This window comes from Anomalospiza imberbis, chromosome 10 (assembly GCF_031753505.1).
Source record: "Anomalospiza imberbis isolate Cuckoo-Finch-1a 21T00152 chromosome 10, ASM3175350v1, whole genome shotgun sequence".
In the NCBI taxonomy this organism is placed as follows: Eukaryota; Metazoa; Chordata; class Aves; order Passeriformes; family Viduidae; genus Anomalospiza; species Anomalospiza imberbis.
In genome coordinates, this window is record NC_089690.1 from 24,626,834 (window position 1) to 24,653,569 (window position 26,736).

A 26,736-nucleotide genomic window follows, 5' to 3' on the forward strand; every position below is an offset into this window, starting at 1 on the left:
TAGAGCTAAAAACAATTTAGGACTAGAAGACCAAAATAAGTGTCTGCCTACTTGGCAAATGTGTTTTCTTTTGATTGTTGCAAAAGTACTTTTTTATTGCTAATGAGAAGGAATGATTATATATGTATCTAAATTTGCTGATTTGAAAAATAGAAGAAGAAAGTATATGCATCCTAAACGAGAGTGCTCCGTGTTGGAGTTGGAAAACAGAAATATTGCCATCTAGCGTCCTTAACTCTAAAGTTGAGTTATTTTTTCAGAAAGTTCTGCACACTGGATTTGGAATCTGTTACTTACAGTGCCTACAGTAAGGAATCTGAAAGAAAGGCACAGTGGTCATTTCCTTGTGTTTCATGAGTTTTTATCTGCTATAGACTTGCTGGTATTTGAACTACCGTACCAGGATCTTACTGAATTTATCAGATTATACATTTCTCATTTCCTAGGGTCGAGGTGGTAAGAAGTTTTATGTTGTGCTAAAAGATATAATGGAAAGAGATCCTTTATCTCAGCTTTGTGAAAATGAAATGGATCTCATTTGGACTTTGCGGTATGACTGTCGTGAAAATTTCCCACAATCGTTGCCCAAACTGCTGCTCTCTTTAAAGTGGAACAAACTTGAAGATGTTGCTCAGGTAAGGGAAAAGACAACAATGGTGCGGAAAAAAACTTCAGTTAAATCATCAGTAAACAGGATTTCTTTCCCAAGTGTAGCCAGTTTGAAATGGTGCTGTTGTGGAGGCTGGAGTTCAGTGTCTAACTTCTGCAGCCTGGACACGTAAAGAAGAACTTCTTATCTCAAAAAAAACCCTTAAACCAAAACCAAAATGCATTTCAGGGGTCCTCTGAATGGTGAGAAAAGCACAGTGGATATTTATACAGGCTAATGTTAAAACCTTGTGCTCAAACTTGGTGTTAAAAGCAAAAATTTCCCGGACTCATCCAGTGCAGCCCCATGCTCCAGCACAGTCAGCCTGAGCTGGGCTGTGTCCAGCTGAGCAGGGAGTATCTCCACCACTGGAGACTCCACAGGCTCTGGGCAACAAACTCCTGTGCTTGACCTCCCTCACAGCAACAATGTTTTTTATAAGGCTATTCCAAAAAAAACCCCTTTGTAAATCAAGATCTGAAATAAAACTTCTTGTGAAAATGGCTAAACTGCTCAAATACTATAAAATCCACATCTCAGAGTGGGTAATTAAAACTCATCGAGGCAGACAGATGATTTTTCAAAGAGATGTGAGACCCACCAGTGCTACAAAACACATAATTCTTATCCTGTCTCTTTTACCAAATAGTATCTTTAAAATAACTTCTAAGGATGTGAGGCTGGTGCTGTGATACAAGGTGCATTTTCAGTAAAATTGTTTCATTTGTTTGCTGCACAGATGTGCAAGGTTATTTCACTACACTGTAACAAAGGTGGTGTTGCTGCCGTTTGCTGTATTTACCCAAAGAGAATCCAACTCCTGGGGCACTTTTTGGGAATAGGTTGAACTTTAATACAGGAGAAGTTATATGAGCTGATAGTAAGACCATCCCTGCTTGATAAACCAGTTTTAAAAGTAATAAAACAGCAGGTTTCTGGATTGGTATTGAAATGTTTTAGTCAGATTGTGTACAGTGAAGTTTGGGCCAAACTCAAAAGTCTGGCCCAAGTTACCAAGCACAGGTGTTGTTCTGGTCTTCCGGAAAGAATTCAGATACAAATGATGCTCACCTTCTCACAGACCACTACACTGAGATAATGTTTGTGTCTTTCCCTGAGCCTCATTTAAAAAAAATTCAGTTACCTTTTTTGACTTTTGTAGACTTAGAGCTAAAAAGCATTTGCTGTGAAAGCTTATGACTGATGGTATAAAATTCTATTGCCCCTTAGTATTCTGACCTTCACCTGTTACAAGCTACGTGTTCTGGGAAGAAAAGGCAGTCACTCCATGAAAATCCATCTTCTGTCTATCCATTATATGATTTTTGTGATTATCCAGTCAGTCAGACTCTTCGTTTGCTCCAGCAGAGGGTTCATTTTCTGCTACATCCTTCCTCCTAGCTAGGTGTATATGTTCTGTGAACTTCTGAAAATAAATGGCATTTCATCCCAGCTCCTTGTCAGTGCCATGAACACTACACTAACAAAATTGAACACCCACACATTGCTTGCTCACTTGTGTTCTTTCATGTGCAAGAATCCTGTTTCTTAGTAGTTCCATTACTTCTGAATTTATTGTTCATTATTAAAAGTTATCTGGAAATCAGAACTGTAGAAATACAAGCAGGCACTTGTTTGCTCCTTAAAATATGTGAAGGAAAAGGCATTCTGAGTGCTGGGGCTTTAAAATATGGCCCTTGGTGGCAGTTTTGAAAAGTTACTTGGAGTATGGATATTAGCTGACAGCTCAAAGTCCTTCACACTTGAAAGCATTAAATATTATATATGCATAAACCTTTTTATTTAAACAGATGGCTGAAAACATGTTGTTGTCCTGTTACTGTGTACTTTCTGTAAGGAATATATATGTTTGCTTATCTATAGATAATAGTGCAATTATAATACTGGTTTTGGCAGTGTGGAGAGTCTCTCTGGAAAATGAAATCTTACCTTAAACATGCTGAATATTTCTGTAGTGCACAGATACATCAGTACTCCTAATGATTTACCTTTTCAGGTAAGGTAAGACACCCTCATTAATTTTAGGAATTCCAAAATTAACAGGATTTATAATTGACTTCCCATTAAAATTAAATACTCACTGTAGCAGCTGTAGTTGTCTGCTACAATGTGCACGCTGTTGTACCAAATGTTGTTTTAATGGCCATTTTTAGATGTATTGTAGTAAATCTTGACACTTCAAGAAGTTCAAAAAACCCCAAACACAGTACAACAAAACAACACAACCCAAAGAAGCAATCAAATATCAGCCGTTTACAAGGAAAAGCAATCAAACACCAGTTGTTTGTAAGCAAATGGACTTAATAACTATATTCCTGTTTTTATTAATGCAGCTTCAAAGTAGTGAGGCTCTTTTAGAAATGGACTCTCTCGTGTTTGAATGTAGACTATCTTTAATCTGTTATCTCAGTGGTCCATGAAGTTATGTCCAGTGGATTACAGCAGCTTTCCTGAATTATTTACCATTATTTACCAAGCCCTCGATGGATTTGCAGGATTTTAGCAGAATGGTTGCACTGAAGGAATTGCCCTTCCTGCTGCCATAACCTCCCTGCTCAGCAGAATAGCTTGGTGGCAGAACTTGTTATGAGAATTCTCAGGCAGTATTTATTCTCAAAGCAGAATTAAAACCAAAAATAAAAAAAATTTTTTTAAAATCCACTTGCTTTCAGTGAAGTGACATCATCATTAATGAGAAGTAGAGAAAGGACAACTGAAATACTTGAAATAATTCAAATAAAAAATACTGGCCTGTGCTTAATTTTATTGTCTCATATAGTTTTCTTAGGGAAGAAACTGTGGTTATTTCTTTCTAGGCGAAAATATTGATACACCAAGGCCAAATTCAAGTTTTCTCTGAAACATGGGTTGTTCATTCTCATTGTAACCACCTGTACAATGGTTTCAGCAAAGGGAGGAGCTCTGTATTTTCAAATCTTCTTCCCTGTAAATGTACATTTACTGGAAAAAAGTCATGTGGACCATGACTTTCACTGCCTGATGTATGAGGCATATGGGGCCACGTGAGCTCATTTTTCAGATTATTTCAGGTTCTCTGTTTCAATCATTCAGTCTCTATAACAAAATGTCTCTATATTTTTGCTGTTTCTGCACCTGATTTACAGTAGATTGTGTAGAAATTCTGATTGTTTGGCAGAGCTGCTGTTTGCATGTTCGGTGTCTGCCTTGTGTATTAAATATGTACTCAGGGTTAGTATTGCCTGCAGAGTTTCATTGCCAGTGTTCCAGCTATGGAAATGTTGCTGGCTGCAGTCCTTGACTACAGGACTGGCATCATTGACCCTTGCTGGGTCACTAGATTCTGGAGTGTACTTTTGAGAGTACTTTTCTGTGGGAAAACACATCTATGTTTGAAACACCTTTCGTTTTACTTTACATCATTATGGATTGTGCATGTGCCCATACCTGTATTTGCCCATGGAAACAGTTTAGCTGATCCTTTCCTCCACTTGTGGAGTTGCAGCACAGCCCTGGCTTTGTGCTGTGGTTCATGCTCATTTCTTGCCTTCTGGATTTCACAGAAATGATCACTCAGTTCAGAATCTGCCCCCAGGGTGTATAAATGGTGTTATGAGCGTGCCTGTTAAATGTGGGATGAGAATGTGAATTCGTGTTAGTCCTACAGGAACTGGAAGCAGGAGCTGATGGGTGACAGAGCAGAAATAAAGGTTTTTCACTGCTGAAGTCATTATGAAATGAGGAGAAAAACAAGATCTTCTTAATTATTCAGATTTTATAAGTTGCTATTGAAATATAAAATAACCTGTGTTATTTGTAGGGAAGGGTATTATTATCATGATTGTTCCTACAGAGAGAAACATCTTGTGCTGTTTATACAATTAATTTATACCAATATGCATTTATATTAATGTGCATTAAAGTGTTTGTTTGTATCTTTAGTGCACTGTTTCAGTGATACAACTCTATACATATTGCTCTCAGCAGGTAGCTGTGAGCTTCGTAACAATGCAATAAAATCAATTTATTTTGTGAGGCCTCGAAATGTTCTTCTTTTTGGTAGTCCAAAGTTCGGCATCCCTGTATTCTGTCATTTTTTTACCAAATATTTTTGGTAAAGGAAGCTCTCTCTCAACAAAAACCTTTTTTTTTTTATCCTTAGTAGAAAACTTTCACTGTTATCAAAATGGTTATATATTTATGAGAGCACTTACAAAACATATTACTTTTACTGAATGTCTGTTTTTAAAGCATACCTATCTGGTGTTACCTAATTTTTGTTTACTGTGCATTGTGTCTGCATGTGAAGGTTTTTCAGATTAAAAATAATTTGCATCATTTTAAAGAATAACAAATTTAATCAGAGGTGGGCCCAGCTACCCCAAATTATTTCTCTCCTCTTTACACCCCCCCACCCCATGGCAGCTGGTCACCATCTTCTGTTCATTTGAGTGCCTTTATGAGCAGTGAGACCCACCTGTGTCCTTACCTGTCACCTTTCTTTTGGAACAGCTTCAGGCCCTCCTGCAGATCTGGCCCAAGCTGCTGCCCAGGGAAGCTTTGGAGCTGCTGGATTTCAACTACCCCGACCAGTATGTCAGGGAATATGCAGTGGGGTGTTTGAGGCAGATGAGGTAGGTGAGGTTTCTGGGGTGCCACACTTCATTCTTTCTGCTCACAGGATAAAAGAACCCCAAGAGGAAAGAGCTGAACACACTGCCTGCCATGAATAGGTGGCCAAATAAAGCAGTCTGATTTCTGGAGAGGCTCACTGGCAGCTAAATAAAACCACCTGATTCTGACACCTTGTAGGAAATTATGATTATTTTCCATGTTGTAAGGAGAGCACCACTTCACCTTTGTCCCAGAGAGGACTGGGTGTTCATCCCTTTCTTGGGCAAAGGAGAGAGAGAAACTCTGAGAGAAATGTTTTAGTAACAAAGGAGGAAATATCCCTGGAGTCAAGTACTGTAACACCTGGCACCCAGCCACCTCCACTCTGCTGTACCATTTAATAGGAATGTGAGCTGCAGCATGTAATAAATAATGAGAGAATTACTGAGAGATTTGGTTTTGATTCACAGATTTCTTCATTCTCTGCAGTTCTTCCCTTATTGCATTTCATTTGCTGTCCTCTGTAACCTAGGGCAGGTCTTGTGTAACATTATCATTACTGCACTTTTCCTGTCCTTGAATTCTGAATTCTCTGTGGTGAATACTTCAGTGATTAATTTTTAATGGTCAAGGATAGACTTTTGGGGTTAAAAAAATAAATTATTTTGACTTCTTTCCAATCCAAACAAGGAATTTGGGTGCTTAGAATTCCATCCTAAGAATGCATCTGGAGTTATTTCCATCTGGAAGTTGCACTAAGTTGTGTGTTGTCCTTGTCTGTGTGACTGGGAGACACTCTTGGAATTGAACCAAATTCTGTCACTGTTGGGTTTGTCATATGCACTTGAATTTCTAAAGTATCACTGATCTTTTATGTACCTCATTCTAGTGATGAAGAGCTCTCTCAGTATCTTCTCCAACTTGTACAAGTCCTGAAGTATGAGCCTTTTCTGGATTGTGCACTCTCCAGGTTTCTCCTGGAAAGAGCACTTGGCAATCGGAGAATAGGACAGATGTTGTTCTGGCACCTGAGGTAGGAGATTTTCTTTTCATCTTTCTGAAACTATTGAGCCTGATTGGGCTTTCAGATATGATTTCTTGAGGATTTTTCTAAATGAGCCATTATCATATTGCCCCACAACTCCTCTTCATTTATTTATCTTTGGCATCTATAGATTCAGACCTCTCATTAAAAATAAATTAGAGTGGTCTGTAATCTACCCTTGGATGAAAGTATTCTAAACTGCATTCAGCTCTGACTACCTGATGAGTTAGTGTTTGTTTTGGCTGTGGGTGCAGTAAAAGCACAATATTTATACCTCACAGTTAGGAAAAAACTATTATTGTTGCAAGTCTAACAGAAAATAAAAGCTGTTCTGTGTATTCTTGCTAGTTTTGATAAGCAATTTCATGAATGGCAGAAGCCATGTAGAATGGACTGGAATAGGTTGGTTAGGTTGATTCTGTCTTTAGAACACAATTAATTTTAATATTTCTAGCTAAAAAGAGCAAGTGTTGCATGAAAATGTTTTGGAAGATAATTGGCTCTGATACAAAATTCAGTGGTTTGTTTCAAAGTGTTCTCATTGAGGTAAATTGGGCTTTTCCCTTACAAAGAATGGAGAATGTGTGGTTTAAAGTCAGCCCTTCAGTGACTTCTCAGTGCTGCTCTGAATAAAAGGGGGTCCTGAAGCAGGTATTCAGTCACCAGCTCTTGGCATGAGCCCTGTTGCCCCTCGAGCAGCCCTGGGCCTTGAAGCAAGGATCCTGCATCCAAACTGGGCTATCCTCTTTATCTCCAGCACAGAGGGGTTCTAACATCTCCTAGGAAATCTGGCTTGTTTCAGCTACGTGACCATGAGGTGTTCTAATGTTTGGTGTGACCATGAGGTGGTCTAATATTTGTTTGGGGGTTTTTGTGTTTTTTGGGGGTTTTTGAGTGACTGGAACGATGCAGTTGTGTGAATGCTGTGGTCTGATGAGCAGCTTTTCCCCTGGCAGGTCGGAGGTTCACATCCCCGCCGTGTCGGTGCAGTTCGGTTTGATACTGGAGGCTTATTGCAGGGGGAGCGTGGCTCACATGAAGGTGCTGGCTAAACAGGTAGGGAGTTCCCTTACCTTTCCTGTCATCCTGACCTCTCCAAGCCTGGAAGCCCTATCCTTACTCCATTGCTCCTGGGCTGCCTTGACAAAGTTGGGCAGTGCAGAGGAGAAGGAGGCATGAGTGACACAGGGAATTAAAAGGGCTGAGTGATGGAGCAGCATCCATGGCACAGAAGGCAGCCAGGGCTGTGGGGCCTCAGGGAGCTGGTTTTACAGTGCTGTAAGACCTGTGAAACACCTTCAGCACTGTCTGTGTATTCTGGACACAACAGAGGCTCTCTGGATTAACTGAAGAAGGGCTTCTGTGCATTTCGAGTTTTTCTCCTTTTAAGGGTAGCTTGTTCTAAATTTTATCTAGATTACTCCAGGACTACTTCCTGCAGCTTTGGCTTTTGTTAAAAGGTGTTGCAAATTACCCAAAAACTCATTTTAGTGTTAATATAGGTCTGTCATTTACACACACACATATACACACACACACATACAAAAAGAGAGAACAAAGGAGGCATATGTTTGCTTTTAAATACCCTAGTAAGCATGAGAGGTTTGCTTTTGAAAGCACTAATAATTGTACCACCAGATCATTGAGACACTCACAAATCATGTTTGAAGTCTCTAATGTGGTTTTAGTAAGTTAATTTAGATTGTGATCTTAAAAATATTTGAAAACTGGTCTCTCTTTGGAGTTAAAGTATTTACTGTATCAGGCCACAGAGGTTCTCTCAGTGAATGAGTAACTGATCGTGGTGTTTGTCTGCACTGAAACTGCTTTGGGAGCATGTGGAACAGGGATGTTCTGTTGTGCTCTTTATTGCTGCAGCTCACAGGACGTGGAAAAGACCATCTCTTCCATGTGTGCTCCTTAGCATTGTCAAAATTATGAAAAGAGTAGGTGGTGAAATGCTGTAAGCAATAGATGTAAGGTCAGTAAAGTTTTTGTGCACTTTACAGGAAGCAAATGTCAGTACAATCAAAGAAGGGGCAAAAAAATTCCCAACTGTGCAAACACGGAAGAAATTCAAAGTAGAAATACTTCAAAAAGTTCCTGTTTGTACAACACAGGTTCCATTTTGTTCCCTTGTCACTGATGTTTGTACAGTTCCTAGAATAGTGGAAAAGCAGAGCCCTTTTGGTTTTGACAGATGGCTGACCTGGCAGCTCTCCACTGACCAGTTTTATAATCAAACTCCATACAATTTCCACAGCATCCTGCCTGGCAGGGTTCAGGCTGTGGGAGGGGTGACTTTTGACTCAGCACCTTGTAAGTCAGGCTGAAGCTTCCTTGTATAGAAAAGAGCTTTCATAATTGTTGCATTGCTGCTGTTTGCAAGAGAATCTGTGTATATCTCAGCACCATACTGGTGCAAGCACAGCTGATTGTTAGAAGAACCATTTGGTCAAAAAGTTGCTTAGATGTAGAAGTTGTATTTGCTGTATGTGCTGTCTAGGTTTGTCAAAGGGCTTTGCTCTGTCAGTGTTACACATTTACATCACCACTTTCCTTAGAGATGTTGGAACAGTAAAAAGCTTTGCAAAGCAGAAGGGGGAAAAAGAGTTGAACCCATCTGTATTATTGCAATTAATTGCCTTGACTTTTTACACATTTCTAAGGTAAAAACTTTGCTTAATTGTGATGCTATGATTTTAAGCACCATAGCCAATTAAAGCTTTTGTGTTCTGCCTGACTTCAGCAGGATTTTAATGACACACATTTAAGACTTTGTTCTGTGAAAATTGTCTGCAAATGGTCACGTGGCCATTCCTAGTTGGATGCAACTTAATGTGAACAATGAAGTATCTGCATCCACAGCTCATCTCCAGTAATGTCTCAGTTTATTAGAGTATGAAATAATCAGTGTTTCTGTTACTTCAGGATGCCTAGGGGGCACCTATGTTATGTGCTTTGTTAAAAGAGGGAACTAAAAATCGTACTTTGAAGAAGGAATTTGTGTTAATGTGTCATACCTTAAAATGCCTCGTTCATTTTTTTTGGAAATGTTAGGTCATGCTTTTAAAAGTGACTCAAAGCTTAGGAGCTTTCATCTCATCAGTGTCTCTGTTAATTATGAAAATGGTATTTCTGAAACGTGAGCAACTTAATTTCCATCCATAATTTCCATTTTTAAGAAGTTGTAGAGTTATTTAATACTTGGTTTTGTTGTGAAATGGAATTTCACATTGTTACATCTCAAATCAGAGCAATAATTCTTAATGATAAAATATCTCTTTCAGGTGGAAGCCCTCAATAAAATGAAGACTTTAAATAGTCTAATTAAGCTGAATGCCATGAAGCAAAGCAAAGCAAAAGGCAAAGATGCAATGCATACGTGTTTGAAACAAAATGCTTACAGAGAAGCACTTTCTGACCTCCAGTCTCCTCTGAATCCTTCTGTTATACTCTCAGAGCTGCAGTAAGTAAAGAGTGAGCACAATTTCACCATAGTTTTGCATGGCAACAGTAGAGCAGGAGCACATCTGTGTCTGAACTTCTCTGGCTGCATTGTTCAGCACGTGCTGCCACAGGGAATTTCTCCTGTAGTGGCAGAAGCTCTGCTGGGCATCTTCTGAGGTTAAGGTATCAGTTAAATGAGAAGGTTTTAGTGATTCACCATGAAACTTAATACTGTCTTGGTCAATGCATTACCATGGCTGAACATATTTAAATGTAAGCCTAAAAGTGTATTCGACTGCATTCCTGGCTTTTGTTTTTAACAATAAGCACAAAGGCCACTAAAACTTTCCACAGCACTTAAATACGAAGTCTAAAAATTGATGGGAAAGGATATAAAGAAAACACTTTTCTCTGAAAATGAGGGTGCTTGATTTAAGCAGTAGAGATACATTCACCAGTCAGTATCAAATACATTCCACATGTAACAAATGTGTTCATAGCTTGGTGACTGCTCGTGCCATAGCAGCAGAATGAAAGCAGACAGAGCCTTTAAGTACTTCCAGACTGGCTGTTCTCTTAGGTTCTGAACCATGTTTAGATCTTTTCAGGTGAATTATTCCTATTTGACTAAGACTTCTGTCACGTTTTCTTCTAGTGTTGAGAAGTGTAGATATATGGATTCTAAAATGAAGCCTCTCTGGATAGTGTACAACAACAAAATGTTTGGAGGAGATCTTGTAGGGATCATCTTTAAAAATGGTGATGGTAAGAAATGCTAGAAACTTTCAGTTTTTCCTTTTCCTTTTTCGCTGGCATGTTTGCACTTGAGCTATGTTATTCTGTATTGCCATAATGTAAACATGGATTACTCTGACGTCAGTAAACCAATTCAGCATCTTCTGACTGAGTTTCAAAGCATGGGCACTGCCAGTCAGGGTGATATATTTATGATTAATACCACTTTAACCCTTAGGCTGAGTGAGTATTTTTAGATCCCCTTTTCTGAAGGCCTTGGGAGCTTGAGGAAGTTTAAGGAGTTGAAGCAGCAGTGTCACCTCTCGTTGCAGATCTCCGGCAGGACATGCTGACGCTGCAGATTCTGCGCTTGATGGACATTCTGTGGAAAGAGGCTGGCCTGGATCTCCGGTAAGGAGCTCCCAAGGGCTGCTTTCTTTGGATGGAGGGTCTGGTTGAGAAATAAAGCTTTCCTGCTTTTAGCACCTTCCTCACTGTCCTTTTTCTACACATCTGGGGTGCCCAGAGGTTCCAGCTGTCGTGGCCAAGGTGAGCAGGCGGTGGGAAGTGTTACCTCTGCTCCTTCCTGCTGTGAGCAGAGCTCTCATTGCAGCTCACACCAGCACTTAGAACCGCTGGAACATCTGCTACCCTGAAGTCACTTTTTCTTGTTGGCAAAACACAGTTTGGATGCCAGAATGCATTTTTCCAATCAGAAATATCTTTGTATCTTCCAAAGTCCCTTGCAGAGCAGCTTTCTTACTTTTGTATCCTTGATCAGGTAAACATGTCTTCTTTGAGGGAATACTGGAGTATTCCTAAGAGCAACAGTATGAGTCATTGCTCAGTGTTCTCACACAACCCACTAGTACATGGGAAACCTTTCCACCCAAATTTATGAACCAGTTTTAGGTAGTATAATTCACAAATTCTAATTGGACTTTAGGAAAATAGTCCTAAAGAAGGTACTGGGTGTCACATTATTAGAAACCATTCTTAGCCATAAATTAAATTTTGTATGCCTATTCAAGAGCTGTAATCCTCTGTGTGTAAGTTTTGTATACAAGTCTAGAAGTTCTTATGTTTAAATATTGCCTGAAATACTTCATATAGGTTCTTGGAGGTCTTTTCAAATTTTTTATGGTTCAAGTATAGTAGGGGGAACTACATAAGGCACGTAACATCAGCACAGGTTAATAAAATTATCAATTTGTTACTGTGGATGCTTAAGGAAAGGTGAGAATGTGAATTACAAATTGTTTCTGGAAAGGTACAGTTGTGATGAGGTGGTTGAGTGTGTGTGAAGTTGAGCACTGACTTGAGGAAACCTTAGGTCATTTATGTCATTATAAATTGACTGTGAGAAGGCTGATCCAACATTTGGGGGCAAGGACAGCCTCTGGCAGCTGTGGAATCCCAGATGAGGCATTCCTCAGTAGCTGCCTTCCCAGAAGCTGTTTGTGGTCTGGGCCACACACCATGCCTAGCAAACAGGAATAGTGATTAGAGTCATCAAATATGCTTTTCCTGACTAAGGCTTTTTTTTTTTTTTTTTTTTTGATGCAACAAAGGAAAACCAAAAAGAAGCTCAGATATCCAAGATTTTTCTTAAAACTCTGCAAAGAAAAAAAAGTAGAAAGGGGAAGTTCCTAGTGAGAATTGAAGTTCTATATTTGGCCTCTTCAATTTGTTTGCTTAACTGGGAGCATCTTCCTTCCATTCATCCTGTCATAGTTACCATTATGAAATAAAATCCTGGGATTGAGGCAGGGTTACAGTTCAGTGTCTGTCAAAGAGATTAATCGGGCATTTGCCAAGAGAAAGCTCTGAAATGACCTTTCTTGAGAACAGAATTGGCCAAAACAGCACTCAGAGCATGAGGGCACAGCCAGCAGGGTGAGGCTTTGCATCTCTGTGTTTATAGCCTACGTCTCTCTCAAGAAGAGACAGCTCCAGAATCTGTGAGCCAGCAGTGGTGGAGTGAGTTCTTTGCCATGTTCATGAGTCAGGACTCAGTGGTTACTTTTTGCTTGGATGAGAAGCATGGTCTCAGCTGAAAAAGTAGTATCAGAGCTGCTTTCCTGAAAAATGCAGTGCCACATGCCCATAGCAAAGAGTGCAGTCCTTCCTTGTTGCTCTGTATCATCCTTAGTTTCCCTGAAGTTATTTCCATTTGTGGATGCACAATGGATTTTGCACTTTTCAACTTTTTTCCACTGCGGAGAGTCTGGTTACTCCATCCAGGTAAAAGCAGGGCTTCTCACTCGTGCCAGCAGTGTCAGAGCAGCTCTGGCTGCTGCTGCTCCCCATCAGCTGTGTTTTGCCACAAGCAGATTGTCCAGCTTCCATGAGGCATGGATCAAATGGCAGCCAGGGCACCACTGAGCTGGGCACAGGATCAGTTCCCTTCTAATTGCACTGCAGTCCAGACACAGTTCTCTAGCAGTGATTGAAAAGGAAACCTAAGCTCAGTCTGTGTCTAAAGCAAGCACGATATTCCCGGTGGGATTTCTCAGCTCTAGAGAGGAACGCCAAGTATATATTGATTTTTGAGAGCTGAAGGAGGAGAAATGTTTGCTTGTTTGTTTAACTGCCAACTGATTTGTCTTATGGGTGACAAACAGGGCAGGGGGTGTATCAGAGGGGACACTTGTGTGCAGGAGGATGGCACCATGTGCTCCTGTAAGTCCTTCGTCCTGGGCTCCCTGCGTGGGCACAGCTGAGGAGAGCCTGGGCCATAGGGTGGATCTGCTTCCCAGAACAGGACCAGCACCGAGACAAGCACTGACTCTTGGAGGACTCTGCCTTTGGTCAGTCTACCTCAAACATCATCTTAAGTAGCAGAGAGAAATGAACAAAGCAAAAAAAAGTGTATTTTTTAGCTAATCTCCACACCTGAATTTCTAAGACAAACTTGTACTTGAACACTGAGCAGGAAGTAGATGGCCTATTAAAAATGCATGTCACAGCAGAGGAGCACAACATCTGTCTTCCCAAGGATGCTGTGGCATCTGTGGTGCTGCACCTCTCAGGAGAATCCTTGTATCAGAAAGTGTTTAGGCTGCTTTAGCTCTGTTACAGCATCAAAGTTGTGTTAGTGGAGAAATGAGTAAAGTAACAGCAACAGAAAATGATGAATTTGAGGAGTTTGATCTATGCCAAGTCACCTTTGCTGTGGTAAATTGTCATAAAAGTATTTGATACTTGGTTACTTTTTGACCAGACACAGGACATTCTCCAAAACACTTTTTTATTTCAGTGCCTGTCTATAGTAGGCTTTAATTTTTGTCTCCTTTACGTGTGTAAGATCTGAGGTTACATGGCTTTGTATGAGTGAAATCAGAGTTCACACACATACTGAAAAATGTATTTGTTACAACTCTTCAACATGTCATCATTTTTAAACTGTTGGACCTGAAGTTACAGAGAACGTGTTGATAAATTACCAGTATTTCTTATGTGTTTGGAAGGGCTCTGGTTTGGTGAATTAAACACTTGAAATAAAGAACAGTTTGAAATGAGTGAAGAGAATTTTCTGTCCTACCCAGGATTTCAGTATTGATGTGTCCATGGCTTTTGCTGGCTTTAAAAAGCAGGGAGCATATCCTGCTGACAGATGCTGAAGTCAGAAAGACCAGGATAAGATGGAAAGGGCCCAGAGGATTTGTCCCTAACTTGACTCCTGTCAAACTGTCTCTCTGACAAGGATGTTTTTTCCTGCAGTTGTAAGCACACAGCTCTCCAGGGGCTGGAGGCTTTCATCATTGCCTGCTTTTGAAGGGGAAGTTGTTGGCCGTGTGCCCGGCTCAGCCGCGAGCGGGGTGGGTTGCGGTGCCGTGGAAGGAGGCCAGTGTGCACTTTAACCTGGCCAGCTTTGGCTCCCATTTGTGGTGTGGTGATAAGGATGGGCAGAGCTTCCCCATGCCCAGGGGCAATCCCAGCCACCCTCCTGCTCCACTGCTCTGGGGACAGGGCTGGCACTGGGCAGGGCTCAGAACAGAAACGGGAAGAATGATCCAGGCCTGCAGTTCTGCTGTTGTTTTGAAGTTGAGTACTCTTGAAATAGCCTGTTGAATCTGGTTTTCAGTGCACTTTGCTGCCAGTAGGGAAGAATCCCAGTCCATATTGTTACTGCTTCTGATGCCTTAGGGTTTTAGCTTTCATATTGTTCAGATCCTGTGCTGCATTAGTGTATAACTGCAAACTCCATATAGAGTGTTAGTTAACTGTCTTCACATTGTGGTCAGACAAAACAATCCCTCTGGGCCTGGAGCTCAAGGACACTTTACTGTCTCAGGCCCAAAAGTACAAACAAAAGTGAGTTGGGGGGAGCAAACTGGGGGTAAATGACTTCATTAGCTGAAGCTGTAATTGGAGCATTAACCCCTGACATGTGAATGGACCAAACTCACAATTGTCTGAAAAACTGGTGCCCATTGTCCAGCTTGGGTGCAGCCTCTGGGAGGCTTCTGACTGTCCAGGGTGTAGCTATTGAAGGCCTTCAATAAATACCCACTTTATTCTCTGAATCTTGTCCAGCCTCTGCTCTAGGCAGCCCCTCCAAGGCACCACTACTCGCACCACTTCAGTTGCGTTATCCCCTTGGTGGAGAAACTCCTCAGTTCCCTGATAGTTACAAGGCAAAAAAATTGTGTTTAATTTTGTAGGGAATTTTATTTATTTTTCTTCCATGGCTTGGGATAATAGCCTGTGTCAGTTTAGAGATGTGGTTATGCTTTGTAGCTATTAAACTTAATATCTTATATTAAACTTTATAAATACTAATGACAGCTTCACCAGCAGTGAAGCTTTATATAAATATGTATGTATGTCTGAAGGTAGTACACACATCAGTTTTAATGTCCTGCAATTGTTTTATACAGCTCTGTAAGTCAGTGAGTGCCAGTCTATACCTCATGTGCTGCAGTGTAGATTTTTGTTGGTCTTCATTCTCTTACCCATGGACCATGACCATAATTGAGATCATATTCTTGGCCTGAGCTGCCTGGCACAAGAGCAGACACCTCAATTTGTGATGCATTGCCTTTGATAAGTTTGCTGTAAGTTTCCCTTGCAAATGCTGAGCTCCCATCTCAGGGGGTGTTGCCATTCTGTTTAGCTTTTTAAGCATCTGGAGGGAGGAAATGTATTGGAAAGAGATACACTTACCTATTTATGCACATCTCTCCTTGATTTTCATCTTTAACTGTGTCTCACTGAAATGCAGTGACATGGTAAAGAGGTATTTTCACTGGTTAGTGTGTGAATGCACAGGTGTGTTCTGAGATACCAAGCCAGTTAAGAGATGCATTCCTGTTTTCCATTGGGTTTCTATGCTTCAGTTTAGTAAGAGCTGGAAAACATTCTTTATGTTAATATTTAGAAGGATTTCTAGCATTTTCCCTTGAACTAGGAAGACGGTGGAAAAGGATAAGATCCTCTTTTGCATTTCCAGCAATAATTTATGGAGATTGAACTGGAGCAGGTCAGGGTCTGTCTGGGCAGGAATTCACAAATGCAGGCACAGGGCTCCCTCTGTGGCTTGTCCTGGGAAGTTACAAGAAACTGGGTTCCAGTAAAAAGGAACAATTAGGCTTTTTAAAATGTCTCTCTTCTTTGCATCTATATACATAATAGGAAAATGAACGTTTTAAACGTATTGCTGGTCTTTAACCTTTACAAGCAATTCCTGTGTATTACCCCTTGAGAGTTTACAGTCCACATGAGTATTCAGCCAAAAATCCTGAGTATTCATCTCCAAACATGGAATACACTAAAGAAGCATTTTGCAGTTTTAGGTTCTGATGTGATTCTCTGTTTCCTTGCAGGATATTGCCCTATGGCTGTTTAGCAACTGGAGATCACTCTGGCCTCATTGAGGCTGTTTCTAGCTCAGAAACCATTGCTGACATTCAGTTAAACAGCAGCAACGTTGCTGCAGCTGCTGCCTTCAACAAGGACGCACTCTTGAACTGGCTGAAGGAATACAATTTAGGGTAATTTCTACACTTATTCTCTCAGCTGTAGTATAAGCTACAAAATTCCTCTGAAGTTTCTCTTTTGGTCTGGAGGAAGGTGTGATTTCTTGCTAATTGATTTTCTAGCATATCAAATTCTGCCTGAGATTCATGGTACCCTTGGGCCTGGCATTTGCAGCATTTTGGCTGTGTGCTGTTGAGTAAGTTACATTAAATTTGGCAGCACAAGCAAACTAAGAAAACTACATGGGTCTCAAGCCTTGGTGTTGCCTTCCATACTGCTTGTTCCCCATAGCTACCTTTACAGTATTTTTTTCTCAAGTAATTCTGGTTTTACAGCATCCTAATGGACTTCTTGTTTAAACAAGCAAAAATCCTTTTTGAGACAAGGCATAAGATGAATTGCAACAGTGTGCACTAATACAATTTTCTGTGTGGTTACAGAGAGGACTTGGATCGAGCCATTGAAGAATTTACCCTGTCTTGTGCTGGCTACTGTGTAGCTACATATGTGCTGGGAATTGGTGACAGACACAGTGACAATATCATGGTCAGGAAAAATGGGCAGGTAAAATCCCTTCTGCAGACAGAATGCCTTTGGTGTCCTTGGTGTGCAAGAGTTCTCTTGAGAACTTGTAATTTCTTTGGTGCCTTGGTGAAAGGAAAGGCACACAGGGTTAGAACTGTCTGTGGTTCACAGAGGGCTGGAGAGAGCTTCAAGGAAAGGAAATGTAATGCTGGAATTGCTGATGGACCAGGCTGTTCTCTGCCATCAGCAGAATGGTCCTGATGAACAGGAACAGCCTGGTTCATCAGCAATTCTGTGTGGAGAGAGGCTGTTCTGCAGAGCTTTTACAGAACATCCAAGGGACCTTATAATGGTTCAGATTCATTGAATAAAAGTGGTCTTAGGGTATCTTGCAAAGGACTGCCCTTAAAAATCCATGAACTGCATTTTGGAGCAGTGTGGTTTCCCTGAAGTGAGTCTGTGCAGCTCAGCCCTGCAGAAATGCTCAGTGTGGAACCCAGCACCAGCACAATGCTGTGCACTCAGAGCCTGGGGGAGCTCCTAGACATGTGCTTTCTTAATTGCTACCCTGTAATGTAACATGTCTGATTTAATTGAAATTATTCTTCCTAGAAAATCAGCAAGGGCTATAACATTGAGAGTTTCATAGACATTTCCATTATTCTTTTTAAGTTTGTACTTCCTTGAAGAAAGCTGGAATGCCCTTAACCTCAGTTCTAACATGGTGAGCTGCCACAGGGTCCTTCAGATTAACTCAGCTCTGCTACCTTTGTCTCTGTCCTTGTGTGGGAAGGCCTTGGATGTGATGATGTTGAGCCTTGTGGGCTCATCCTTGGGCTCATTTTTGTCTGATACTGCCACCAAGATGTCTCTCTGTGGCAACAGCAGCTTAAACCTGAGAGAATCTTCTGCTGCTGTGGTCACTTAGAAGTGTGTGGATGTTATTACTGACTTTAAATCTTGAAGTGGTTTAGAACCAAATATTCCCAAAGGGTTGAAACCACAGGTTTTGGAGAGTCACATTAGGAGTTAGCTGTTTTTGATACCTGCATCCTGTAGAGATATTTAAAAAGTGGTGCATTTCAATGGAGAGATTATTTTTCACTTTGTTTGTTTGTTTGTTTGTTTGTTTTTGGTTTTTTTAGCTCTTTCACATAGATTTTGGGCATATTCTTGGAAACTTTAAGTCCAAATTTGGAATTAAAAGGGAACGGGTACCTTTCATACTCACCTATGATTTCATTCATGTTATTCAACAAGGAAAAACAGGGAACACTGAAAAATTTGGTCGGTGAGTGTTACTTTTATCTATTTGTAATTGAGATGATAATTTCCAGCATACCAGAACCTTTGTTAGTTTGCTCATTTGCACTTGTGTGGAAGAGTGCCAACACACATTTACAGGCCTGTGTACTTCTCTCCCTGAGCTGGAATGTCCACAGATGACTTCAGAACCAGAAGCTGCAGCTCTGCAGTGGATCTCCCACAGCAGGAGGTGGCAGGCTCTGCTGGGCTCAGCTCTGCCTGCAGCAGCTCTGGGCTCCAGGCAGGGCTGCCAGACTGTTGTTCAAGCCTCTTAGGAAGAGGCTCCCTCCTGCCCTTCCTGTCCATCAGGGCATGTTCACTGTACTGTCCCTTGCTTGGATGCTTGGCCACGAGGAGCCACGTGCTCGTGATCCACCAGCCCTGGAAACTGGCTCAATTTTGACCATGGAAGGAATTAGAAATGACAGAGATTAGAGGGACTGTGTTAGAGCTTTGGCTTTTCCACTGTAGCCTCGCCCACAGGATCATCAGGGCATTTCACCTAACAGATTCTCCGGGAGGTGGGACCATGACCCCTGGCACTTTTGTTATTTCTGAAGAGCAGCTGGTGGTGATTCGTACTGAGGGCTCGCGGGGGAGACGTGGGATGTGTCTGTGGGAATGCACAAACACAGGTTCTGCAGGCATCTCTGTCCTCTCTGTGCTGTGTTCCACAGTCCGTGTGTGTCAGACAGATCACAGATTGCAGATAACAGTTAAGCAGATAACCAGGTAACAGTTGCAGACATTTCCAGTGTGTAACTGTCCCCGGTGTGCTCCCTGCCCGCTCGCACAGGTTCCGGCAGTACTGTGAGGAAGCCTACCTGATCCTGCGCAAGCACGGCAACCTATTTATTACCCTCTTTGCACTGATGCTGACTGCAGGGCTGCCAGAGCTCACCTCTGTCAAGGACATCCAGTATCTCAAGGTAAAGTAAGAGCTACAGCTCAGCAGGACTCAGCATTTTTCTAGGATGTGATTTTTTGATTCCAAGATTAATACATTTTAATTGTTTTCCATTTCTGGGAAGATTTCCACACAGTCCTCGGAATTTTCTTTTTCAGCTCTATAGAACAAGGTCTGTAGTCAGGCCTAGTGCTCAGAGGATGAGGATCTGTGCATCTTAAATGGAGTCATCTCAGGGATATTTTACATCTTGGCTCATGCACATGCATAGACCTGGAAAGGTGAAAATTATTTGCTTCATTCTCTTTCAGTTTTATCTTTAAACCCAGGAAGATACATTGTTTAAACCAACTGATATATTGCTCAATGAGTAGTAAGCAAAAAAGTGTCAGAGGAGAACAAAAGGTACTGTGGCTTGTGTTGAAGCTGAAGGAGGCTTTAACTATGCTTCTTAAAATTCCTAACTGTCCTTGTTTCCCTGTTGCCTTAGGACTCCCTGGCCTTAGGGAAGAGTGAGGAAGAAGCACTAAAACAGTTCAAGCAAAAATTTGATGAAGCTCTGCGGGAAAGTTGGACTACTAAAGTGAACTGGATGGCTCACACTGTCAGAAAAGATTACAGGTCCTAGGAGATTCTGGCATTTGCACTAAGTTGAAGGTTACCTTGATAAGTGTTTGTAAAGGGTTTCTGTGGTATGGACCAGCAAAACTTCAGGAAGCACTGGGACAACGCTCTCAGGCACAGGGTGTTTCTTGGGGAGCCCCACACAGGGCCAGCAGTTGGACTCTGATCCTGAGGGGACCCTTCCAGCTCAGCACATTCTGTGATTCTATGATCTGATCCAAAACAAGAAAGGAAATGACAGTGAAAACAAATGGACTGAAATAATTCCTGAGTCTTTTGCACTCTGCTTCTGAATGCTTGATTCCAAGACTGTCTCTACAGTTAGTGAACATCCTGGATAATCAGTTCCTGCTGACTTTGCACGCTGAGAGCTACTAGGCATTTTTAAAAATTCTTTGGTACTTTATGGAGGTGTAAATATTTGTTTTTATTCGTTAGAGCAATGTGCTCTAACATATCCTCAGGAGGTTTGAAGACCTCTGACAGAACTGTTCTTCGTTTAAAGTTAGGACTTGAAGAGTACATTTTTTTTAATATCCTAATCTGGCTAAAAATGAGCGTATTGTGTATATTTTTCATATGACCTCTGCCCTACTGCACAGATGCATTAATTCTACTGTAAATAGCAATGGTATCACTGTACTGCAGGGAGCTGCTTCATGTCTGTGCTGCTGCTGAAGGAAGGGTGGGTGTGTGGAGGGTGGGGGACACCTGACAGATGTGATGCAGCATCCAGATGTTCAGGGCTGCACAGCTTTCTTCCTCTGCCTTGAGGCACAAAAGAAACCCTTCAGAATGAGGAAGGTTAGGCCAATTCCAGATGTGCCTGAGAATCCCTTGTTGGTTACAGTCTCTCACTCAGCCTCTGGAGCTTTGCCTTCAGCTCCCAGAGGGGCACAATTTGCCTTGGCTCCAGCAAGAAGCTCCTTCCAGCCTTACACTGAAATTCCTGTCTCAGATCAGTCCTTCCCTGTGAAATATACTGACCTATGTAAGGGATGTTTTCATTAAATATACCACACAAAGTGATTTTTAAAGCATACATACCAAAAACCGGTTGGAGAAGCAAGAGTTTATGGGGAAAGATCGTTCCACAGAACACCAATGCAGTCACTGATTTTCTGACTCTATTTATTAAAAGCTTGCAGGATTGTTGCTTTACTGAGATATATATGTTGAAGATGGTTGCTGAAGAAACTGGATTTGTTTTAATTTATTTAGTGAGGTACCAGGCTTTTAGGTGCTTAAATGGAGAGCGAATTTGTTATGTGCAATAGGGAACTGCTGGTTAAAAGATGTAACAAATTGTTCCTGAACATCAGCAAGAGAGGTTTAACTACTGCCTGTTCTCCAAGGAACACTGGTAGCTCTTGATTCTTGTGGACTTTTGAAAGAGAATTAAACATATATATTTACTTTTTGACTAAACAGTTGTTCTGCATAGAGATGTTGGATGATGTATGAATTTAATTAAAGTAGGTTTTACTTTGTTGAGAGTGTTTTGTTTTTGTTGTTTTGGGGTTTCTGTGTTTATTTTAGAGGTTAAGAACTTACCTGGAGTCTGTTCTGTGTAGGGCATTGATTCTCTTCCCCTTACCCTCTGGGCTTATCTGTCTGAAAAGACTTCTAGAATATTCTAAAAGTAACAAGTGGTATGTGGGTTGGTTTTGTTGGGTTTAGGGCTGTTTTTTAATATACAATATAGTAGTATTTAAAGTGTGCCATGTCCTTTTTTAAATTATTATTATTATTTCTATAGCAGAATGCAGGAAAGTTAAAAAGAAACTACATTGCAGGTGACAGCTCTGAAAAAAGTAATGACATCCTCAGGTAATTCACAGCATGTGAATTTGCATAAGGAACCCTTCCTGGACACATTCTGTTTTTCTGTGAGACAGAGCACTTGGACATCTCTGGTCTTGCTGAGGGAGCTTTTCCAGGACTTTGAGATGAAGTTGGCGAGTGCCCCTTGGCTGCCTGGGGCTGGTGAGCATGGGCTCTGGCAGGAGGGAGCACAGTGGCATCTCCATTTCCTTTATTTCCGTGGCTCCGAGGACAGCTGGGTTCCCTGTCCCATCCCAAGCATCCCGTGGGACTCGGGCAGGTGGCTCAAGGCTGTGCCTCAGGCTCCCCTCTGCAGCACTGCAGGTGAGAGCCGTGACCTGCAGGTGCAGGAACACCTTCCCTGCCTCCAGCACCACCGGGGTACTGCACTGAGTAAAGAGTTTTGTGGTGGTGGAGGGGAATTTGGATGTGAGTTTAATGCAGGTTATAAAAGTAATTGAGATGGTGAGAAAATCCCATTGCCTCTGTTCCTTGAGCAATATTTAGAGGTGATTAGGAAATACTGTTTCTGCTCAGTGTGTTGGTTAATAGCCCTTCAGTGGCTGTGTTGTGTTTGGTTGTCTTTACCTTCTCTATGTTTACTCTTGGCAATTAATTAACAAGAATGGGAAAAGAAAGATAGAGCCGAGTTAAATGATCTATTTTTGTGTTTGGCAGCAAAGACAATGACGCGTTTTCCTCCTGTGAATTGATCTTCGAACAGCTGAGAAGAGATCTCGGCTCACAGCAGTGCTTCCCAGGCTGACCTCTCAGAGCTGAACCTGGCAGGAAGCAGCATTTACCAGGTCACCAAAGCTGATTCTGTGATACCTTCATGTTGAGTTTGGAGTCCTGGTTTGCTGAATTGTATTAGTAAAAAGATCACCACTTTTCCCTGGTTTTCATCATACTTTCTGCAGCCTGTGGCATACAGACTTTCATTCAGAAAACCAACAAATAAATTAACTGCTTTGTGAAAAGTCAAAGGAGACTTTAGCTTTGACACTGTTTGTCATCCAAGAGAAAACTGGATTTTGGCACATCAGTCCATTGATTATTTCTCTACTTTCCTCACAATATCCAGCTCTAATACTAAATTGGTAAGTTAATTTGGGCTAATTTGGAACATACTATTTTAGACCAGTTTCTGAATTCGGAAGTCATCAAATGGTTAGATTATAGTAAGAGAATCTGAAGATTTTATGTTGGACCTTCAGTTCATATGGTCTCATGTTAATTGCCTTTCTTGGTGTATGTCCACTGGTAAAATGACTTTTCCTTCTCAAAGCCTTCATTGCATCTGGCAGAGGGGAAAGCTGCTTGGGCTGCTTTAAAAACCACAGGTGAAATTGAAATGCAGTGTGTAAATGATCTTTATTTGTTCTCGTTTATTACTGATTGCTTGATTACTTGATGGGATTACTTTCTACCTTGAATCGTTTATTTTGTAACAAAGGTGACAGCTGCTGCTTTTACACTCCTGCTAGTCCTGTGTTGGATTTCCAGGGAAGGAGCTCCCATGGATTTGCCCCTCAGCTGTGGAGCTGCCTCCTTTCCCTCTCGTGCTTGTATTGGTTGTTTTGGCAGTGGGGTGTTGGTGGTTGTCAAGTCACTCACATTCCAGCAAATGCCTTGGACAGAGCCCATTCCTGTATTTAATATAAAAGAGTCCAGTATTCCTTTTTAATCTCCCAGAGCTATTGAAATCAGATAATTAAATAGTAGAGGCTCTTAATAATTGATATGTCAGGCTATATTGTAGCTTTATTCTGTAGGATGGTTTCAAGCCTAAATTTTTTAAATGTGTAATCAGTGTTTCTGTTATTACTCTTTCACAATATAGTGTATTAGTGTAATTATGTGTCTGAGCCAGCTTTAAAATCTAAGCCTGAAATCCTCTGCTAAGATATAATAATTTTAAAAACTACTTGTCTGGCATGACACTCCAAGATCTGAGGGAGCAGAGCTGTTCTGGTGTACAAGTGTCAGTAGATGCTGCCAGTGTCCTGCTGCTGTTGGGCCTCACTGTTTGCAGGGGGGCTTTGGGGATTTTGGAGACAAAAGGGGCTCACTGTGGTGTGGCTGAGGAGATTAAAGCCAGGCTAAGCTCAAGGTGTGGTTCTATTGCCTGACCTCAATGGACACACATTAACCTGGGTGTGGTAGGAGCAAACACAGCACCAAGCAGATCTCTGCAGCAGATTTTGGTAGCCAGTGCAGGCAAGGTGCAGTAATTCACCAGCTGCTGAGGAGTCAAGTACAAAACTCTTGGTGCTGCCTCAGTGCATAACAAAAATGTTGTAGTTACTCTCCCCAAACATGATTCCATGCCCAGTGGAGGAGAGGGGAGGTGCTCCTGCCAGGAGCATTGGTTCACCCTGGTTGGCTTTTAAAAATGAACTGAAGTGACCATCAAGCACCATGGAAACGTGGTTTTGGAGGGATTAAGGCCCTTGTAGCACAAGGGTGTTCATAAAATCTCATTTCTGGCTTTAGAAGTCTACATTTGGGCAGGAAGTCTGGGCACTTGCTGGCAATGTGCAGAGCCAGTGAAGTCTGGGCAGAAGGGAGGAACCTGGCAGCAGTTCATTCCAGTTTGTGAATCCTGCCTAAGGCTTTCTCCTACATGAAATTCCTAATGGGCTTTGCCCTGTGTGCTTCCAGCAGCTCCGTCTGGATCCTGAAATGGTCTCTGTACCTCCTGCATGAGGAGCATTGAGTGTCTGACATTCCACAAAGGGAGCTGGGCACTGTTGTTCAAGGTACTCTGGAGCACAGAATGTTGTATATGTGGCTCTGAACTCCTCCTGCTGAAACTCTTTTCCTGGGGGGCTGGAAACAAAACACGAGAATAGATGTCGTAGCTCAGTCCAAGTATTCCCTAGGGATAGGAAAAACTGGATTCTAGTCACCTTACCAGACATTCATTCAAATAAAAATGGAACAGCTCCAAAAGAGAAGTGGGAAGGACAGAGTCCTTTTCCCTATGGACTTGAAACGAAGGTCCAAACATCCCAGCCTGTGTTCCTCTCTTTGGCTAAATAAAAGAACCCACAGCCATTAATATTTATAAAATAAATATTAATAGCTGTGAGAAACTAAGTCTGCTTAGCCTGTTCTCTACCAAAGAGCAGGGAATTAATCCTGCACATAGATTTGTGCCCCTTGGCACGTGAGGAAAAGGTGCAAGCTGCTAGACTTGGGACCATCTGTTCCCGAGGCTGCTTCCACCCTTCACCTCTCCTTGGGAATTCCACAGTGGTAAAGTCTTTCGTACACCTGGACCTTAATGCCACCCGCCCTGCCCCAGAGCCTTGGCCTGGTGTCTGCAGTTGTACTACACCGTTTGAAGAACTACTTAAAAATACTGGTCAGGCTTTAGGAGATCAAAGAAGACTTCAATACTTCGTGAGTTGTGATTGTCGTTGCTCCTTTTAAGGCGAGGTGCAGGATCACAAGTGAGATATTGAAAGCCTGTGAAAGTTTGGGAATTCTGGGAGGGAATTGGGATGTGAGCTGCAATTCTTGTGGCCAGGACAACTTTTAGAAGCCCCTTTCCCCCACAAAGTTGCATCTCAGAGGTAGTTAATTTAAAAATAAAGCGTTTAATATTCTAGACCACGAACAACACTGAAGCAAACAAAGGCATTGCAAGTGGCTCTGCGTGTAATTCGTCACGCTCGCGTTTGCAGCTCAATGGGATAATCTTTGTTTCCTTGAGAGGAAAAGGAAAGCTCCGGAGAATATTTCTGGAACAATTCCCTGTCCTTAACAGCCGTTAAGGAGATGTTTAGGTTACAGCTCTGTTTACCGGGTTGTGCTGCTCAAATGGGTGGTGCGCACAGACTGAACTGCGGGGCGGCTGCGGCTGCAGGGAGCCGCTGCCGGGCCGGGATCCGTCATCCCGATGGATCCAGCTTTGGGATCGCCATGCGCTCAGGGCCTCCGGAGCTTCCATTCCCCGGCAGAGCGGTCAGCAGGGCAGGGCTGCGGTGTCGTAGTGGTCGAGCAGGCTGTGGGCGATGAAGGCGCGCTGCGAGTGCAGGGTGCCGCAGGGCCGGCAGAGCAGGATCTCGCAGCTCGGACACATGGTCCCGGAGCGGCGCGGCGCTCGGGGCTGCGCCAGGGAGCACGGCTGCTCCTGCGGCCGCCGGGAGCCGCGCCAGCGCCTCCGCGTGTCCTCAGCCAGCGGGCTCCTTCCCTGGGCGCTGCAGCCGGCACAGACACAGGTGACAAGCTCAGCCCGTGCACTCCTGCATGGATCCAGGCAGCAGAAGGATTAGTGAGTTCATGAATCTTTAGATGTGTGAACCCTTCCAGAGGCTGTACCTGTGACACCCTTTCCAGGTGTGGGGCCACCTGGAAAAACGGATGGACAGCAAAAAGGAGAGTCTGGCTCTGGTGCTGTGGTGGCAGTGACAAGCCATTAGTTTTAGAGCACAGAATTCTTCAAGGATTTTCATCGTTTAAACAAAACCTTTAAAAAGTGGCATCAGCTAACGGGGTAGGAGCTTCGATGCGCAGCTCTTCTGTGCATGACTGTGGCATGAGCCTTGTGTGTTTGCATGAGGACAAGCTCCACAGAGCTCTGGGTCTGACCCATGCTCCCCTACGTCGTCACAAAGGTTCTTGTCCCACTTGTGTGCACCAGCAGTGCACAACAGTGCTGGCCAGTAAAGCCAGCGCTGGCCAGGATTGCACTGGCCTTGGCCAGAGGTGGAAGAGCTGAAAGGAAGCTTCTCCTGATCAAATTATATACCCTTCTGTTCTACCTACACAATCCCTTACAGAGCTCTTGAATCGGTGCTGACTGTAGGGATGATCTGGTTTGGCTACACCACTGTGAAAGGTCTGTAAGCTCTGATGGCTCGAATGCATTTAAAAACCACTGCCATGCACTGTGTCTGCAGGAGTAGGTCCAGTAAAGTCTGAAGGTTGACTCTCTCTCCATTAAAATGGGAGTACCATGGGAGGTTACTAGATCACTGTTCAATTTTAATTTTTTTTTTTTGCTTTTATCTCTAACTGGGGAATATTCATATTTATCACTTACAAATAAGGATCAATGTTCAGAAA

At 42.3% G+C, this 26,736-nt stretch overlaps 2 protein-coding genes across 5 annotated transcripts in view; both read left to right on the forward strand.

The window, feature by feature from the left end:
* Positions 1–21,330, forward strand: part of PIK3CB (phosphatidylinositol-4,5-bisphosphate 3-kinase catalytic subunit beta) — a 90,340-nt gene extending 69,010 nt beyond the window's left edge. For all 4 annotated transcript variants that reach the window (XM_068201301.1, XM_068201303.1, XM_068201302.1 and 1 more), the window contains 12 exons: positions 447–635; positions 5,162–5,283; positions 6,153–6,296; positions 7,265–7,364; positions 9,599–9,777; positions 10,414–10,523; positions 10,826–10,904; positions 16,322–16,489; positions 16,916–17,039; positions 18,146–18,291; positions 19,102–19,234; positions 19,703–21,330. In XM_068201301.1, the coding sequence (XP_068057402.1) occupies positions 447–635; positions 5,162–5,283; positions 6,153–6,296; positions 7,265–7,364; positions 9,599–9,777; positions 10,414–10,523; positions 10,826–10,904; positions 16,322–16,489; positions 16,916–17,039; positions 18,146–18,291; positions 19,102–19,234; positions 19,703–19,840 (1,632 nt within the window). In that variant the 3' untranslated portion in view covers positions 19,841–21,330. The remainder of the gene's footprint in view (positions 1–446; positions 636–5,161; positions 5,284–6,152; positions 6,297–7,264; positions 7,365–9,598; positions 9,778–10,413; positions 10,524–10,825; positions 10,905–16,321; positions 16,490–16,915; positions 17,040–18,145; positions 18,292–19,101; positions 19,235–19,702) is intronic.
* LOC137480244 (vesicle-associated membrane protein 2-like) overlaps positions 1–26,736 on the forward strand; it is a 258,919-nt gene that overhangs the window by 177,546 nt on the left and 54,637 nt on the right. The window lies entirely within an intron of this gene.